General features: G+C 38.8%; 1 protein-coding gene across 5 annotated transcripts in view; it reads right to left on the bottom strand.

The window, feature by feature from the left end:
- The window catches only part of SHROOM3 (shroom family member 3), a 281,729-nt gene that overhangs the window by 134,299 nt on the left and 128,873 nt on the right, over positions 1-18,557 (bottom strand). Inside the window, exon 2 of one of the 5 annotated variants that reach the window (XM_039845511.1) lies at positions 4,099-4,393. The exons of the other annotated variants lie outside the window; for them this stretch is intronic. Coding sequence (XP_039701445.1) covers positions 4,099-4,184 — 86 coding nt within the window. The 5' untranslated portion in view covers positions 4,185-4,393. The remainder of the gene's footprint in view (positions 1-4,098; positions 4,394-18,557) is intronic. 5 annotated transcript variants of the gene reach the window in all.

Below are 18,557 nucleotides of genomic sequence, written 5' to 3'. Positions count from 1 at the left end.
GAGGAATGGGCAAAGGCCAACTGCCGAAAACCATCTGGATCTGCTCACAGTCCCACTCTTTAATGCCCTTACTCAGGACACAAGCTACCCACTAGCTCCCCAAGCCCTACACCAGCATCTGCAAACAGAATTTGGCTCTCAGGCTTGTTTCGGTTGGCCTGCACTATGTTAGTCCACAAAGTGCTTTCGGTTTGAACAGTTAATCATTTAGGATCATGCGCATAAAAATTCAGATTTCTGGCAGCACTGGGTCTACATTCCTTCATAGTAGTAACCCATTAGAGTTGAGAATCAGCTGCCTCTTTTAGATCGGGCGTGAGTCCTCCAGTTTTCCCTAGTCCTCAGCACTCCCCATTGTGTTCTTTGAAAAAGGGCTATTTACATCTTGTGCCTTGCCCACTTCATTCATTTGTGTTTCTTCTTTGGTCCTATAGTCATTTAAGTTTGCAAGTCTGGTAGATATTCTGTCAAAGACTATTAAATCTATTTTCCTATCTGTAAAGTATTGGGGCTGGTCTTCCAGCTCCGGATTATATGATTATATAAGTGGCTTTCTAAGCAAAAGTGATACTGTGCTGCTCTTGCTCCCATTTTCTCAGTAGTGAGGAGGACACAGCATGGCCAGCGACAGCTGTAACTGAGTGACCAACTATTCCCCCAGCCCTCCTCTCAGATATGCCCTTACTTGAAACCTAGGTATGGCCTTTTTCCTTACCATCAACAAGAGGAGCCAAATGGAAGTTGAAGATGAAATTCAGGGTTGAATGAGTGACTTCCAATAAAGTCCTATCTGATTTTTCTAACATCCATGCCAATCTGCCCCACTGTAGTATGTCCCCAGGATCACCTGAGGGCATTTTATCAAAGCAAGGGAAGGAGATGTTAACAAAACAGGTAAGACGTTTCTTGTGTAATGTTGCTATATGACTCCTTGTTATATCACAATTCTGCTAAAATACTAACAGTCCACAGAAGATGCTTTGTGTGAACTATGTACGTGTGTTCATAAAACCTGACAGCATAAAATAACAGCTTGCCTTGGCAAAGAGTATGGTGACTTAAAGCAGAGAATTGAGGGCTCATCGTTTGAACTCTCTAACAACTAGAGCCATGCAAATAAGTTATGAGCTGACTTGTCAGATACTGAGCTCCCTGACCCTGAGACTATGTAAGGAGAAGCTGAATGAGCCTCTGTCCTAGATATTATAGAGGAGTTTCCTGCATCAGACATATGACAGGGTGGGGGCTAGGAAAGTATGGAGGGAACGTTAGACTTTCACACTGTAGCACTGCCTCCCACTCCATATGCTGGGAATTCTCCCTTCTCCCCGTTTTTGTTTTTTTCTGCAATTAAGTATTTACTTACACCACAAGTTGCTAGAATGATTGATAGCACATGGATTAGGCCCTCAGTTGGTATTCAACAGTGTTTGTTTTAAGAAGAACTTAAATTTCTAATGTTGTATGTTTCATAGTATTTGTGACATGTGACTAAATCTTGCCTGAAATGAATGTTACCGTTATACTAAATTCTTTTACAGTATAAAAATTTAATAATAAAAAAAGGTATAAAATATGAAGACCACTAAAGCTCTGGCAAAAAGAAAATATTTTTAATCTGGACCATAACCCCTTTAGAGGCTACTTAGCATGTCACAGGTTGTCCCCCTGGGATTCATGAATAATTATATAGGAAACTAAAACTCCCAGCTAACACACCATTAGGTGTTCATTTTGTCTTCACAAAATTTTAAGTATTCCCATATCCTGAGCACTGCTTCCATTCTTATTTTTCTTGTTTGGCTAAACTAGCTCTATACTTGATATTATTGTCTTAGTTAGACAGAGATTTAACTAGAAAATCCTGCCTTAGGAGACACAAGATGTGTGAGTAGCCATATATAGATTCAAATTTTGCTGCTTGTTTCTGATGTCATATTCCCAGATGTTGCCATATCTGGAAGAAAAAATACCTTCAAAACAAAATGCAGAATTTCCCCAGAGAGGGTTAATAATAGAGGGTTTACAACAACAGAGATGGGGTAAGAGGTTTGGATCAGAGAGAAATGTGTCTGAGCAAGTTTCTCTTTGGGCAAAATAAAATTAAGTTGTTCCAAGAATATTCAAATAAGCAAAGTGTACCTTATTCAATGTGTAACTGATTCAGCCTGTATTGTATAAACACACTTCCATAGCCAATAATCTAGATGTTGGCTGAAGAAAGTTATAACCCTAGAAACTCCAGAAGTTGGAACCAGCAGAGAATGAGCCTACAGGAAGGCTTCCCTAGTCAGGCCCAGCTAGAGGCAGGCGTGGTCCGTGTATCTGTTGTAAGGTTCCTGGTATGCTGTGCACACTAAGTAAACATCAAAGAACTTTCCGCCACCCACCTTAATGGGAATCCAAGGGCACCACGACCTTAAGAAGTTCCTATCAATAGAAAGTAAATATAAAAACATTAAGGACGTTGCCCTAAGGTACAACCAGAAGGTTTACTAAGTAAGAACTGGGAGCCCCAGTTCTTCGAGGGTACCAACATGCCCCTTTAGTACTCAGAATATATTTCCAGGAACGATTTAATGTCACCTCACCATTTCCTCTCTTTTGCTAAACTGACTCACAAAAGAGGTACCTCCCTTTTACCACTTCACCTCTGCCATTACTTTTCGAAAAAAATTCGGCATTCCTGATAAGAAATAACCAAAACAAGATCGTTTGAATTCCACTGAAACCAATTCATCATGTAGTGTTAAAAAAAAAAAAAAATCCTTCTCTCTCTCCAAGTTAAATAATCAGGACAGGAGCAGAGACTTTGAGAGAAAGCAAGAACAAAGTCAAGTGGAATTTGAGAGCTGAGGCAAGAAATCTTTTAAAAAAATTACCCAAAGCTGTGGAGATAGAGAGTGATGGTGTTTGCACAACATTGCGAATGTATTTAATGACACCGAATTGTACAATTAAAAGTGGTTAAAATGGTCAGTTTTCTGTTATGTATAGGTCTCCGTCTCTTTGGATAGCTATAACAAAATACCATAGCCTGGGTAATTTATAAACAACAGAAATTTATTTCTCTCAGTTTTGGAGGCTGGGAAGTCCAAGATCAAGGTGCTGGTAGATTCTGTGTATGAACTAGGCTGCTTCCTGGTTCATAGATGGCTGTCTTTCTGTTATAATCTCACATGGCAAAAGTGGTGAAGAAGCTCTTTGGAGCTTCCTTTATAAAGGCAATAATCCCATTCGTGAGGGCTTAAACTTCATAACTTAATCACCTCATAAAGGCCCCGTTTCCAAGTACCATCACACGGGGGGTTAGATTTCAAATTCAAATATATGAATTTGGTGGGGGGACACATAATCAGTCTATGTTAGTATACTTTACCACAATTTTTTTTTTAAATGGGGGGAAATTATCTTATAACTCCTCAAGCAAGTCCCACAGTAGAGGACAAATAGGTTGAGACGGTTAAACCTCACATCACCAATCCTGCGAATCCCAGCCTCTCCTTAGCTGGATCTGGAGAGAGCTCGTCCACTAGTGAGAAGGTGCACACAGAATCTCTGACTCACCTTTAACTCTGGATCTCTCAGTCAACAAAGTGCTACTGAGACAGTATTGAGATTTGGCTTGGAGAAAAGTAGCACCAGGATCCCTCTGCAAGGACGCCAACAGCATTTTAAAATAAAATGCCAGATTACAGAGGAAACATGGAAAAGTTAGGGACAGTTCTATGGGGATGTGGGGATGTCTCATTGGAAAAAATACACATACAAACAAGAATCAGTACAAGAATGTATCAAGACCGGTGGCTTTTTGAAAAAATACATAAAAGTAGATGGTATAAAACACGGTGGTACGGTTATTTCATATGCAAAAGAGGAGGTTTAATTGCCAAATTTCACATTAATACATATAATGCTAAGCACACTATTCCTTTTTTTTTTTTTTTTTTGGTGCTTCAATTTCCTTGTCTTCAAAGAAGAAAAATCCTCAGAACATACTATCATCTTTTCAAAAAGCCAAAACTACCAAAAAGGAACACCTGTGGTTTTGCTATACAAATACAACTTTTCCACAAAATGCTATAATTTAACTCATACCTTAATGGCACATCACTCAATGAGAGCAAATGAGTAAACATTTTCTGAAATGAGGGTGGTTTTCTTTGGCTAGACAACCGCCACATGGCAGTTATTTTCTGTCCTAGTTAAACAATGAAGAAAGACTGGCACTGGCTTGTTTGCTTTGGTTTGACAGATGATGGTCAAGTGCAGCGTTGAGATTATATCCTCGTTGCCCTTTGTAAAGGAAAACAACATGCCATCCATTTTCCTTGCAGAAAATGCTTTCCTTTCTTGCCTGGAGAATTCTTCAAAGCCCTTCACCCTTTGCCCTCTAAAAGATAAATAAAAATAAAGCAAAATGGATACCAGGTAGCAAGAGCTGCCTGGAACAAGTTTGAGCCTAATTCAAAGCTACTAAGATGTTTACAGTTCAGTAGTATCTATTGAGAAAGCAAATTAATGCTGTCTCTTCTGTTAACTGTAGTCAGACTCTCGAATGGTTTGGGTATATGATAATTCTACACTTTGTTCAGTTAATGTTAGGAAGTCATAGATGGGCACAAAGATCACTAACACGGCTCTTAGCATCTATTGTGATTCTGATGGAGCTATCTGAAAGGAAAGATAAAGTTTACAACATTATTTGGCTTTTCATATATTAAAAAAAAAAAAGGTAGGACTGTGATCCCAAGGGCAATAACAGTCAGAAACAGGTCCTAGAAATGTTCTGTATGGACCGTGAGGTGCCGAGCGCCTGCAAAAATGATTACTTGCCCTCGCCAGGCTGCATGTATACTCCAGAAATAAAATGACTGCCCTTCACTATGCAGCAATCGGGAAATTAGAAACATACATGAGCTTTCCTAAATGGAAAATGGTTAGGGAAGAGGAGTGTTCTTATTGATTGTACATTCTACTTCGCCTAATAGAATTTTGCAAATACAACCCACTAATTTTCAAGAATTAGAATATTGGGAAGTCTACTTTAAGTCTAACAATACTGAACATCATTGAAAGTTTACTGATGCATATGTAATAATGATAATTATTATTGTTATAGTGGCCACCATTTATTAAATGCTTGCTTGACATCAGTGGTTCTCAGACTTGAGCAAGCATCAGAACTACATGGAGGGTTATTAAAACTCAGATTGCTGGGCTCAACCCTTAAATTGTTTAAAAAATTGTGGTAAAATACACATAAGATTTACCATCTTTAATCTTTTTAAAGTGTACAATCAACAGTGTTAAGTTCATTTACATCATCGTGCAGCCAATCTCCAGAACTATTTTCATCTTGTAAAACTAAAGCTCTATACCATTAAACAGCCCTACATTTCCCCTTCCCCTCTACCCCTAGCAACCACTTATCTACTTTCTGTCTCTGTAAGTTAGACTACTCTAGGTACTTCATATAAATACAATCATACAGTATTTGTCTTTTTGTGATTGGCTCATTTCACTTAGCATAATGTCCTCAAGATTCATCTATGTTGTAATGCGTGTCAGAACCCCTTTCTTGTCAAGGCTGAATTATATTTTACTGTATGCAGAGACCACACTTCATTTACCCATTTGTCTGTGGATGGACACATGAGTCGCTTCCATCTTTTGGTTATTATGAATAATGCTGCTATGAACATGGGTGTATGAACATCTCTTAGAGAGCCTACTTTCAATTATTTTGGGTATATACCCAGAAGTGGAATTGCTGGATCACACGGTAATCTTTTGTTTAATATTTTGAGGAAATACCACACTGTTTTCCATAGCAATTGTGCCATTTCACATTCCCACCAACAGTACACAAGGGTTCCAAAGTCTCTATATGCTCTCCGAGACCTACTTTCTATTTTTTTGATACTAGCCATCCAGCGGGTGTGAGGTGGTATCACATTGTAGTATTGATTTGCATTTCCCTAATTATTAGTGATTTTAAGCATCTTTTCATGTGCTTATTGGACATCAGTATATCATCTTTGGAGAAATGTCTATTTAAGTCCTTTGCCCTTTTTAAAATCGGGTTGTTTTGTTGTTATTGTTGAGTTCTATATATTCTGAATATTAACCCCTTATCACTTATATAACTTGCAAATATTTTCCCCCACATCCCTGAGTTTTTTATTTGGGACCTGAGAATTTGTATTTCTAACAAGTTCCCAGGTTACTCTAATGGTCTGGGGCCCACGCTTTGAGAAATTGCTCTGCATGGCAACATTGTTAAGCACTTTACATATATTACTTCACCTAAGCCTAACAATATCATTCTTGTTTTACAGAAGAGGAAATGGATGCTCAAAGAGGTAAAACTTGCTCAAGGTTATTCCACTAATAAGTGGTAAAGAGGGGCTCTCACCTAATCGTCTTGACCTGGCACTGTGCTACACCATCTCTGCTGCAACAGGCAAATGAGGTTCACAGAGAATGAGAATGCATTCTAATGACCAAGTCAATGCACTTGAGAGAACAGGTGATGCTTTGCAAGCTCTGTTACCCTTTCTTTAAACCAGGACTAAAATTCTGCATCCCTTTTCTCCTTAAATGTTATGTTCTGGTTTCGTTAAAATGAGTTGATAAAACAAAAAAATCTGCTTTAAGTCAATGGGGAAAATGGTAGTGGCAGAGGTGGGGGTGGGACACTTAGTCCAAAGAACTGCTAGACAAGATCAGCCTGATGAATGAACCTGCTCAACAGCTAAATGTTTCGCTTTGGTAGATTAGGCACGTGGTGTGGCTTCCTCCCAAAGTTGTCTGTTTAGACATTTCCCTAATAACAGTATTCGTCAGGAACACAGCTAGCCCATAGGGGCCTTTCTTTATGTTATAGGGGGCAGGCACCACTCAGAATGTATGCAGCCAGTATCACAGTGCCTGGCTAAGACCTTGAGGGTAGGTGAGTTTCAGTCCCTGTGTGCAATTCCACTGGGCACTGTTCAGGGAATAGCTAGAGAAAGGGTGTGAAAAAGTGGAAAGAGTCATTACCATTGTTGCTATACTTTAACAACCTTGATAAAGGTTAGCATTACTATTGGTTAAAAGTGTATATATATGGCTGATAGATGATCAGATAGATAGATAGATAGATAGATAGATAGATAGATAGATAGATAGACAGACAGACAAATAGACAGATAGATAGATAGCCTCATTTACTCATTTCCATAGATAACCAAAGGCTGGTGGTAGCCTAATATCCATGATGGTTTTAAATACTGAGGACAAAAGCAATTCATAGTTTAGAGAATTTATCAACTTTAGTGTATACTTCATGTCATTATGCTCAAATCAGTGACTTATTCTGATGTAAAGCTGGCTATTTAAGGCCAGCCTATCCCTTATTAGGCATGAGATAAAAAATCCACCCCTCATAGAAACTGAACTCAACAGTATTCTTGCAGAACCTGGTGCTTTGTGTTGGACTTCATAGCTGCAAAGCAAAAGTGTGTTGGTTTGCAGCCACTTGTAAATAGAAAATGTAGAGGTCCCTGGATGAAGACATGGGCTTTATTTCTCTTCAGCTGTTGACATTCCCTAGCTTCATCACAACAAAAACAGAATTAAGACGCAAAAGGAATTCAGAACTTTCCTTTGCTATCCCAAGCCTGGGAATCTTTTCAAATTTAAATGAATATCTGTCAAACTAATGAAGAGAAGATGCAAAGCTCTCATTCTGTGCTCATTAGAGAACAACTTACTGGCCATAAATTCCTCCGGGAGTGGGAGAGAGAAGGACTTTGCACTCTTAAGATGCCTGGCTCTGTTTATTTCCAGTTAGGTCTGTCCATCTCCTAGACACTGAAAGGCCACAAAACATGACTTGAATCAAGTTTTAATTCCATAAAAGAGAAGTGGATAAGATTATGATGAGATGTTGCAACTGATGTTTTTTAGTCAACAAAACTGGGGTTAACGACAAGTAATCGTTTATATCTGAGTGGCATCTTTTTTTCCCCCAAGATGTTTTATATTTATTAGCAAATTGCAAATCTCAAATGTTTCTCATATGCACACACAAATATAAACATCACACACGCACACATTCGACAGTTTTCCATCATTTTTGCAGATTTTGAAATTGATGCTCAGTAAACTGATTTGGTAAAATATATGCAAATTGTATCTGGGTACAATTTAACATACCAAGGCCAGTACCCACATTCCCCTACAACATTTACTAGATTCCTGCCAGCTACCCAGTACAATACTATGTATGTAATTTAATGTATATGCACGTAATTAATAATCCGGGTAACTGTGGGCACAGATTTCTACTCTCATTTTATAGAAAAGAAAATTGAGATTTCAGGGCAGTCATCTTGCACCACACATGTAAGCAGCAGTCAGTCATAATCACGGTACTTAAAAACATTTGCTTGTTTAAAATACATAGCATTTTGCCTTTAACAAATTTTTGGAATCTGAAATAAGAATGATTCTGTATCTAAAAATGTATTATTAGAAAGAAATTTAATTGTAGCTATTAGAATTTGCACCAAATGTCTAAAGATAGATTTTAGAAAACAAGGATTTTTCCATCTATTTAAAAACCTACATCTTTTCCTTATTTTTTTCTTTGCTCTGGAATGTATGCTACTGAAAACATATTTTCCTCTTCTTCAGCAATTGCATTAGGTTTTCCTCATTGGTGTCACTTAGCTGAGCTGCACAGTTCTCTTAAGCACTTGGGCAGTTCTATTTGAACATTTCTTTATTATTTCTTCTTTTTGCTATTTATATCGTAAATAAGACTATTATAATTTTTGCTTACTCAAGTTAGAAGAATGGGTTACACATACTTTCTTCCTGGTAGTATACTAAGAACTTAATGAGATACAGAGAAGCTAAAAGAACACAGAATTTGAGGCTACAAAGCCAGTCAAATCCAAATCTAATTTATAGTGTTCATTATTTTTCCAACTTTTCATAGGATTTTTATAATGAGAACCATTTTTTCCCCAGTAACATGCAATCGAATGGTGTTTTAAAATCTCCCTCTGGGTTGAATGTCATTGCTGTTTCCCGGGTAAATCTCAGCTCTTGATTTTTCCATTCTTGTTTTTAATTAAAAGTCACTCTGATAATGCCATCGAGGCCATCATCTCTGCTGCTGTGCCCACACCACAGAAGTCAGCATGAAATAGGGCTGACCTATCTTCCTACAGCAATCTTTCTGCATGTACCTCATACTGATACTCTGATCACCATGGGGACATTTCTTGTACAGCTCATGCTTGAATTGTAGAAGAAGGTATTTAAATCCAAATCTGTTTAATGTTTACTAGTAAGGCTTTGTTCAGCACTGAATCAAATGTGCATCTACTTTGCCCCTTGAGGAATTCAATGCAAAAGCCACCTTAGATTGATTTTGACATATGTTAGAGACAAAATGTACTTTAAAAACCAACTGGTTCACATTTTCTATTTTAGAGATGAGTAATTCCTTTACTTTAGGTATTCATGTAATTAGTTATTTATTTGAAATTCAATCTAGGATAGAATAATTCCTAGATCTCTTATTTTGAATGCAATATCACATTTGTCTTATAAAATGTACAATTTTAGTGTTTCTACATCCTTGTTCTTCCCCCTTCTTCATACTGGTTTAGGTGGTTATAATTTCAAAAGTTTCAGACACAGTTAATAACATTGATCCTTGAAAAACAATGATTTCTGATATTTTCAAGGCATTCCTAAGATGGATGGTTCTCATTTTAACAAGATATTCAGACTTTTAAGAGGTCATTTTGATCATTTACCTTTGTTGACTAAAATAACATAGAGGTAACTTAGTTACTACGCTAAGTAGGAAGTACATACCTAAATGATATAGGTAAGCCCACAAGCAATCATGTGCCTTGGGAGAGCAAGTGAGATTTGTTTCTAGGAAATAAATTGAAAAGCCAAAGCTATAAAATCATCACCACCTATTTGTGTACAGCATTTTGATCCCATCCTGTTTTAGGGACAATAAATATAATATGTCGGCAACTTGGCTTAAATCCAGGCAGAATATATTTGACTTCAACATCCTTCAGAGCACCATGATCCATCCACAAATGGGCCCACCCCCCCCACCCCATATTGCACAGACTAAAAGAGTTAAAAGCACCCCCTTCCAAGGCAACCAGGAACTCAAATTCTATTATACGACGCCTGTTACCTGAAGATTAGAATATATTTGAGACTTGGGAATCCAAGATGCTGATCTTATTCCAATGTTTCATATAGTCATATTGCACAGAAAGCCAGAGGCCTTGTTTATAAATCAACAAATCTCTGTCCTGTTAGTTCCAAAGTATGGGTTTTTAAGAGATAACTGTTTCGAGAGACATGAGGTGATCAAAGTTAGGTGCATTCACCACAACGGATTAGGGCAAGCTGCAGTGGCTCCACTCACGGGGCTCTTGTGTAGTACAAATACAGAATAACAAAATACAGTGTAATAATGATAATGATGATGATAAAAATAATTAACACATATTGAGCAGTTACTTCGTGCTAATTACATGCATTAGCTCATTGAATCCTTACTATTACCCTCTGAGGAAAATAACATTACCCTCATTTTGAAGATAAGGAAACTAAGGCAGTAGGAGAGAAGTGATCTGTCCAAAGTTCCATAGTCACAGGGAGTCAGTGACAGAGCCAAGATCTCAATCCAGGCAATCTGGTTCCAGACTCTCTCCTCCTAACCCTTCTGTCATATTTGCACAGTGAGTTCCACGGAAGTATCTGAAGATGTACTAACATTCATCATAATAAAAAAGTAATTTGTTTTCTTACAGGCTGACCAAGAAAGATTCAACTGAAAAACCATTTCCTATAATTGATTAAATTTATTTGTTGTGATTAAATTTACATTTGTCTACTATTTTCCAATATACCTCTACTAGTAAATTCCAGAGCTGGGTAATCTTTCAGAGATAAAGCGAAAGCTTTCTATATAGAACAAAATCAAGAAAATTGACATGTGGCTGCAGCAGTCATTTATCATGAGATTATACATTTTTACAGTTTCCAATAAAGACACCTAATTAAATGCATAGCAATATGGGAGTTAGTTTTATACCTTGTTACACACACACACACACACACACACACACACACAATCCGGGGAGAAACCCTTTAACATTTTCTTTTTGAGATTATCTATAGAACCATGTGATTTTCTTTTAGCTTATTCTTAAAATCATTTTTTGCACCATGAGTAGTACTTATCACAAGAGTTGGGTTGGAAAATGCTCAATTAATAGTGAAATAAAGATAATCAAGGAAAACAGAGAAGAACAAAAAGAAGGTTCTGTGATTATTCCTGGGTCGCTTCACACTTGGCAAGTATTTGAAAAAGCCAACTTTCCCTTTCCTTGAAAAAGAGTGTTGAAATGTGAAAGCATTTCCTCACCCAGCCTCACTCTTCTACTCCACTCTTTGTCACCACAAACATCTGTGTGTCCACAGAGTGCTAAACCAACCAGTTGAAAAGTGAAAACTTTAGTCAATCTGGTTGTTGTTTTTCCTAACCCACAATCTCCCAAGCAAGTGAACTGATGATTTTTTTGGGGCGGGGGGAGGGAATGAACTGTCTGATACTTTGAGAGTCAGTCACATAGAAAGAAGACAGCCCTGACTAAACCCATGAGAAGATATACCAGTTTTTTTCCCCTATATTACTGAGGAAATAATTTCATTTCTCAGAAAGCAATGAGAAAGCTAATTTCTTGCTGAAAGAGACAGTCCAGTGTTGGATAATAACCACCTGATACTCCTAAGAGCCACTATTTAACACAGGGTTTCTCAACCTTGGCACCACTTGGGCCAGATAATTCTTTGATATGGGGACTGTCCTGTGCATTGTAGCATGTTTAGCAGCATCTGAGACCTTTATCCACCAGATGCCAGTAGCAACCCCCCACCCCCACCCCAACTCCACTTGTGACAACCAAAAATGTCTTCAGAGATTTCTAAATGTTCCCCGGGGAGCAAAATCATCTCAGTTGAGAACTACTGATGAAAAATTTTAACTGTCACTGAATTTTCTTCTTTCTTTTTCATAGCAAATTGTGAATGGTTAATTTTATATATTTTTAAATCTTTTAATTTTTCTCTCAAAGGCATGGCAAATTTTAGAGTAGTAGAAAATAACAGACTTCCACTTTTTCTCGTCTCTTTCTCATTCTCATGTTGTATCACAAGGATTCGGCAGCAATCAAGAACAATATTACTTTATACTTAAATACGTATTTCTCGTCCCAGGCACTTTAACAATATTAACTCCTGAATTTTCACCACTCCTATTTTTACTGGTGAGATAATAGCACACTAGTTGTTTGCTTTCAGCTACAGTACAACATAAAAAACATTTTTAATTTGTGAAAGCATAAAATGGGAGCATTCACAAAAACATTACACCTCTGGGCAATGAAAACTGGCAAGATCACAAGGGACATTCCAGAGCAATGACCAAAGTTACAGTCTTATCAAGACAGTTTCTTGATAAGTTAAGCACATTTTCTTTGGGTATAACTGGCCACTGAAGTCTTATGCTGGTAGTTAATCAGAAATATTCTATGTTGAATTATTAAATGTAATACCAAAAGTAGCTTTGGTGGCCTATTGTATTCTAGGAAAACATCTTGGTCATGTGAAAACTAAGAGTACCATAGTTCTCTGCCTTCTTTCCAGTGGTCTCTATAGTCTAATGTTACGCTTCTCTTTCCTGGACATAATCAGCACGATATCCCAAAGCATCAGGAAGAAGCTAGGTATATGCAACCTGCCCCCTGACTCATGTGGTATGCGCCTCTTTCTCCTGGGGCCAATCTATAAAGAAGTCAGCATGCTATGTAGTCCTCATCTAATAGATGCAAGCCAAAGGAATAATGAAAGTCTGCAAAAGCAAATCATATCCTTTCGTAATGTCTGAAAATCAGCATTAAAAACAAGAACAACAGCAACAATGGCCACCTCTACCACGACCAGCGTGCTACCTGCCAGGCCCTTTGCTGACCACTTCACTTTCATTACCTCTTACACTTTACAACAGCTCTATGAGGTAGGTTGTATCCTGGCCTCCAACCCCCATTTTACAGATGACGTTCATAGAGGTAAGTATCCTGCCCAAGGTGATAGAAGGTGGTTAATTCGGAATTCAAACCTAGCACCATTCAACACCAAAGCCTGAGCTACTGAACCACTATGACAAGCACCAGGGAGACAGAAAGAATGCTGCTGGTGTGTCCACTATCAGAAAAAAAAAAAAAACACACAAAACAAAACAACAACAACAGGCAAAAAACTGCTTTCTTCAAAAGAATGGGAAAAGGGTTTGGGATACTCTAGGATTATGTCATTTTACTCTTGAAAGAAAGAATAAGGGTAATGAACTAGCTGTCTGTATGTGAGCATTACTTTGTGTCCTAACTTGAAAAGACTGACTATCCACTGCAGGAGGTTTTTCTGTATTTGAAAGGGATAGTAACAATTTCCTTTAATAGCAGTTGATCATTCTCTGAAGGAGTGCAACTCAAGATCAGGGAGTTTTTCCTGTCTCAAAAGCTACTATTGAAACCTTCCTTTTAATCTTTAACCATAATGCTTATATAAGAAACTTTTTATTGTTATCCAACAGCTAACACCTTACCACACACTATGTCAAAGTTCTTGGGCTTATCAGTCTTTTCTGGGAAGCTATAACCTTCCACTGAGCTGCTGACATTAAAAACCTGGGAGCCATCCTAACCACCTCGCTCTCCCTCACCCAAAGAGCCAGACTGTCTACCTATTCTACCTTCTAGATATCAAGTCCACCACGTCTTCGAGCCCTCATTATTTCTCACCTGGAGCAGTCCTCTCTCATATTTCTTTTCCTCTGGGGTTGCCATCTTCAAAAACACCTCCCCAAATGCAGCCAGAATGGTCTTTCTCAAACACAGATCTGATTGTGTCACTGCCCTGCTTTTAAAATTCTTCATTAGCTCCCCATCAACTTCAGGGTCTTGTTCAAACTCATGAGCATCCTCACATTATGTTCTTGGATCAAAGGATACCAAATACCAAATGCATTCTGCCCATGTGGCAAAGGCATCTCCTTCTCCTGGTGGATGCAACTGCTCCAGGGAGCAGAGCCTGGGCTGCATTTCAGCCCTGTTCCCACTCCCTCTCTACTCATCTTTTAGTACAAAATCTGCCCTGCAGCCCTCACTTAAGGTACTCATCAAACATCTCTTGGTATACTCTGTCTAGAATGCCTTTGCCTAGTATATCTCTCTATCTAATCCCCACTCATCCTTCTAAAAATCAAGACATTCATCTTCCTACAAGAAGCTTTCACCTATTCACCTATTTCACCTATTTCACCTGTGCTATGAGAAAAACTTCATCGGAGCATGCCTGTTAGAGATTTTCTTGTCTATTTCCCCAACTAGAAGCTGCATTCTGTGAAAACAAAGACCCTGTCTTTCAGATCTGTGTGCCTATAAAGCCTAGCACAGTGCCCGGGAAAGTGCAGATCAGTAGTTGCTGAATGTCGAAGGAATGGCAGGCAGGCTTTCTTAGTCTTGTCATTGTGTAAGAGCACCCTCCCCCGCCCCCCGCCCCCCCCCGCCAGTAATTTTGGAGATTAGGCCACGTGGGTCTGCTTCCTCAATTAATATAATCCCTACTCAGATACCAAGAAGCCAGATCACTTTTAGCAATTATTTCATTAACCTATGATTAAAAAGAACAAATGTCTTGGATTTCAACTGCCTGGCCCCTCCTCCTCCTGACAAGTTCACTAATACATCTGCCATTGACTATTTTGTCCTTCCCTGGATCCTGCTTTCTTTCAGCTTCTTTTCCTCCCGGACTTGTTCTGCTTAACAAGAGCTGAGAGATGGGTGCTTGGGAATTTGTGGTAGTCTCTACTTTCATGAATGTTTGGACATTTTCATAATTAAAAGGTAAAAATAAACATTAAAAAAATAGTTATCTGTTCTTACTGAACCACAGGTTCCACTTCTTATATTTCTGCCTTCCATGAGATTTTCCTCATTAGTCCTACTTGATTCTCCCATCAGCCTGCCCTGATAGCCACACTGATTTATGACTTCACTCAACTCTTCTAGTCACTCCCTCCTGAAACCCTTCATTAATTCCATGATATGAGCCCAGAATTCTCTTCTATGTAAGTAAGGTCAAAGGTAGAGCTGCCAGACTTTAACTCCCCATCAAAGGCACCTGTATATCTGAAATCTAGCCATTTTACTTTGGGAAAATGTACTTTTCAATTGGGTGCAGAGCCATTTTAGGAAGGACTGAGCAGATATCAGACATTTTAAATCAGAGATAGATGGTATTGTTTCCCTGTTCCCTCTTCTTAAAGACTTCGCCAAGCCCCTGCTAAAGTGATGAGGCTGGACCAGAGCCATTCGGATGGCTGCCCATGGAACTTGGAACCGGGGCCCAGAGGCTAAGTTAGTCAAGTGATGAACGCTCCAGAGCTGTGAGGATAGATGGTGTAGAACCCAAAGATGGCTCTGTGGAGAGCCAGGGCCATACACAATTAGAGGTGGGAGATTAGAAACCCAGAAATTTTGGGAAATGCATCAGACAGGATCGTGTTGTTGCTATTGCAAATGATACAAGTGACATTGAACCCACAAAGAAATTTAAGCACAAATGGGAACCTCTTGGGAAGACCAAGAATGAAGATGGCCTCAAGGATTGAACAATATTGTCAGGTTCTCCCTCACTCTCACCACATCAGGCATCATATCTTCACACACATGCACAAGTGTGTGTGTATGTGTGTGTGTGTGCACGTGTGTGTGTGTCTTGGTCTCTGCCTCTGTCTCTGTCTCTATCTTTCTCTCTCTCTCTCCCTCCCTTCTTTTCTCTACCCTCTCTCTATAAATAAAATTTTGGGCTACAGCAAATAGGATTCTCCTTCAGTGTATGTGTGTGTGGCGGGGGCGAGGAGGGGGCAAGTAATACAGAAAACAACCACAGAGCAGAGAACCTCAGGTTTACTTCATCCCTTATTAGCCACTTCAAAAGAAAGAAAGCTCTGCCTTTTCTTAGTCCATATATGAAACCTCAGGGGAGGACTCCAACTTGCCTGGCTTAGACATGTGCTCATCTAAGAGAGGCCCTGATGATTGTTTGCTCAATGATCACTCTCCCTTTCTTTCTCACAAACATAATTATGATTCCATTGCAGTACCAGATGACTATGTGCTCAGGAAGGTGGGTCCTTCCATAGCCCCAAGAGATAAATGATTCATGATCTACATCCATCATGGTGCTCTGATTTCCCTGCCAGTTACTAGTCTAGGCATAGGTATAGGACATAACCCTAGCTAACTATACCTGACTCAAAGGAAATTTTGCAGGAGAGTTTTTGGGAAAATACTGCTCATTCTTGATCAAATACACAAAATTGGACTCCTTCCTGCTTTTGGACATAGTTGTGTGTGGAGGCGGTGCCTTGAGCTGCATCAGCCATCTTGTAATCATGAGAGGCAAACCTGGGGATGAAAATCATCATGCTAAGAGTGGTAGAATGGAAAGAGATAAACCTGGAACCTTGACGACACCACTACATCATTCAATTAACACTAGAATATGTTTCTGGGAAGCCAGTCTATAGGGAGATTAATGAAACTCATGTTCAAAGTCAACTGAAATGAGGGACTATGCAGTCCAGTGAGAAAGTGATTGGTGCCTACTTTCTAAATCATAATAAAGGCTAATTTTATTGACTTCCTATTGTGTGTCAGATAGTATTCCAAGTGCTTTACGGGTATTGCTTCATCTAATGTACACAACAATCCAACAAGGCAGATATTTTCATTATTCCCTACTTTTCAGATGGGTAAACAAGGTCTAGAAACACTGAATAATTTTTCCAAGGTCACAAACTCAGCAATGCCAAGGTGAGAACTCACACTCAGGCTTCTGATTCCTTCTGACTTAATTATTAGGTTAAACTTTTAAGTGTTCCTGGCTTCCTGCAGTTAGATTTCACAAGCTTCCCTCATATCTTTTTAAAGAACTCTCTTTTTATTTCAGCTGGTCTCCATGGGCTTACGTTCACTGCACCCAAATGTTCCTTCAGGCAATGGCATTGGCCAGACTCAGGCTTTCTTTCTCCACCCTGTAATAAGTCTGTGAGTCTCAATGCCCATTCGTGAAATGCACTGAGTCCAAACCCCACATTACAACCCTGATTTAGTGGAATTCATGGTTCCCTGGTTTGCTCCTTCCCAAATTGTCACATGGCAACTGTTAGTTTGGGGTTTTTGGCAGGCACTATTTTCAGTGTGAAGTGAGTTATTAATTAAAATATCAATGAGCACCTAATAAGGGATGAAATTGTTGATGCTAGTTCAAATAATTGTCCCATTATATCTTCATCTCTCATTTATCCTATTTTTTAACTTTTCAAAGTCAAAGTTTTTTGCATTAAGTGACATCCTGCAATCACATATGTCTCTGTGGCTCTGTGAGATCGGGGAGGCATTTCTATGGCCTTATTACTGTTTGTTCATGTCACACCCTTATTCTTTCACTCATTCAACAAATATTTGCGTATCTGCCATGCCCCAGGCACTATGCTAGGCACTGGGTATCAATAGATTACATTCTCTGCCCTCATGGAGGGCAATAAAGTGTAATGATCTGCCAGATCACTTTTTTTTTCTCTAAATCAATAGGAAAGCTACAACAAATGAAAAAGGTGCATGAGACTACACAAAGCATTTTGTGGGCATATCCACTGTAGGAGTTAAGAATGCAGATACTGGCCTGGGTTTAAATCCCAGCTGTCACTGTGTGACCTTAGATTAGTTACTGAACTGGTATCTCAATTGTTGAACCTGTTAAATGAGAATTAAAATTGTAGCTTTGTTAGGTTGTTGAGAGCATTTTTTATAAATCATGTAGAATATAGTAAGTATAATATAAGTATAATATAAGTATTTATTCAAAAGAAAAAGTGAGCTATAGTCTATTGTACCCACTGATCATAACCCAAGCAACTTTGCAGCAAGCAGTGGTGATATTACAACATGCTAACCTCGGAATCTGCAAACAGGGGCGCAGCACTGTCAATACTGGGGAGCATTGAGGCTCCAGGCACGAGGGCCAAGGTCAACCACTATTGGAGGATGATTCCCCGGATCACCCACACTAAGTAAAATAGAGCCTCCACAATCACTTGGTTTTTGCTCTCAGAATCCTTAAACTAAGAGGTCGGTGAAGGAGAATTTAGGTAACTTTTCCTGAAGAACTTAGCTTTCAATAAGCAGATCTTGGAAGAAAGCAGAACCACAAATGTGAAAGACATCTTAGAAGTTAAGCTGTCATCTAAATGTTTGATAAACTCTCTGCCTGTTGGTTACCCATCCTCACTGATGAGGGTATACATTTTTAGACAGCCTTTTCCTTTACTGATCATCTCTAGTTATTATCAAGTACTTCCTTTTATTGTTTCCAAACCACTTATCCTGGTTATG

Source organism: Pteropus medius, unplaced genomic scaffold, assembly GCF_902729225.1.
Source record: "Pteropus medius unplaced genomic scaffold, Ma_sr-lr_union100, whole genome shotgun sequence".
NCBI classification, from domain to species: domain Eukaryota; kingdom Metazoa; phylum Chordata; class Mammalia; order Chiroptera; family Pteropodidae; genus Pteropus; species Pteropus medius.
The sequence above is the reverse complement of the archived record's forward strand: the minus strand, read 5'-3'. Positions and strand labels throughout refer to the sequence as shown.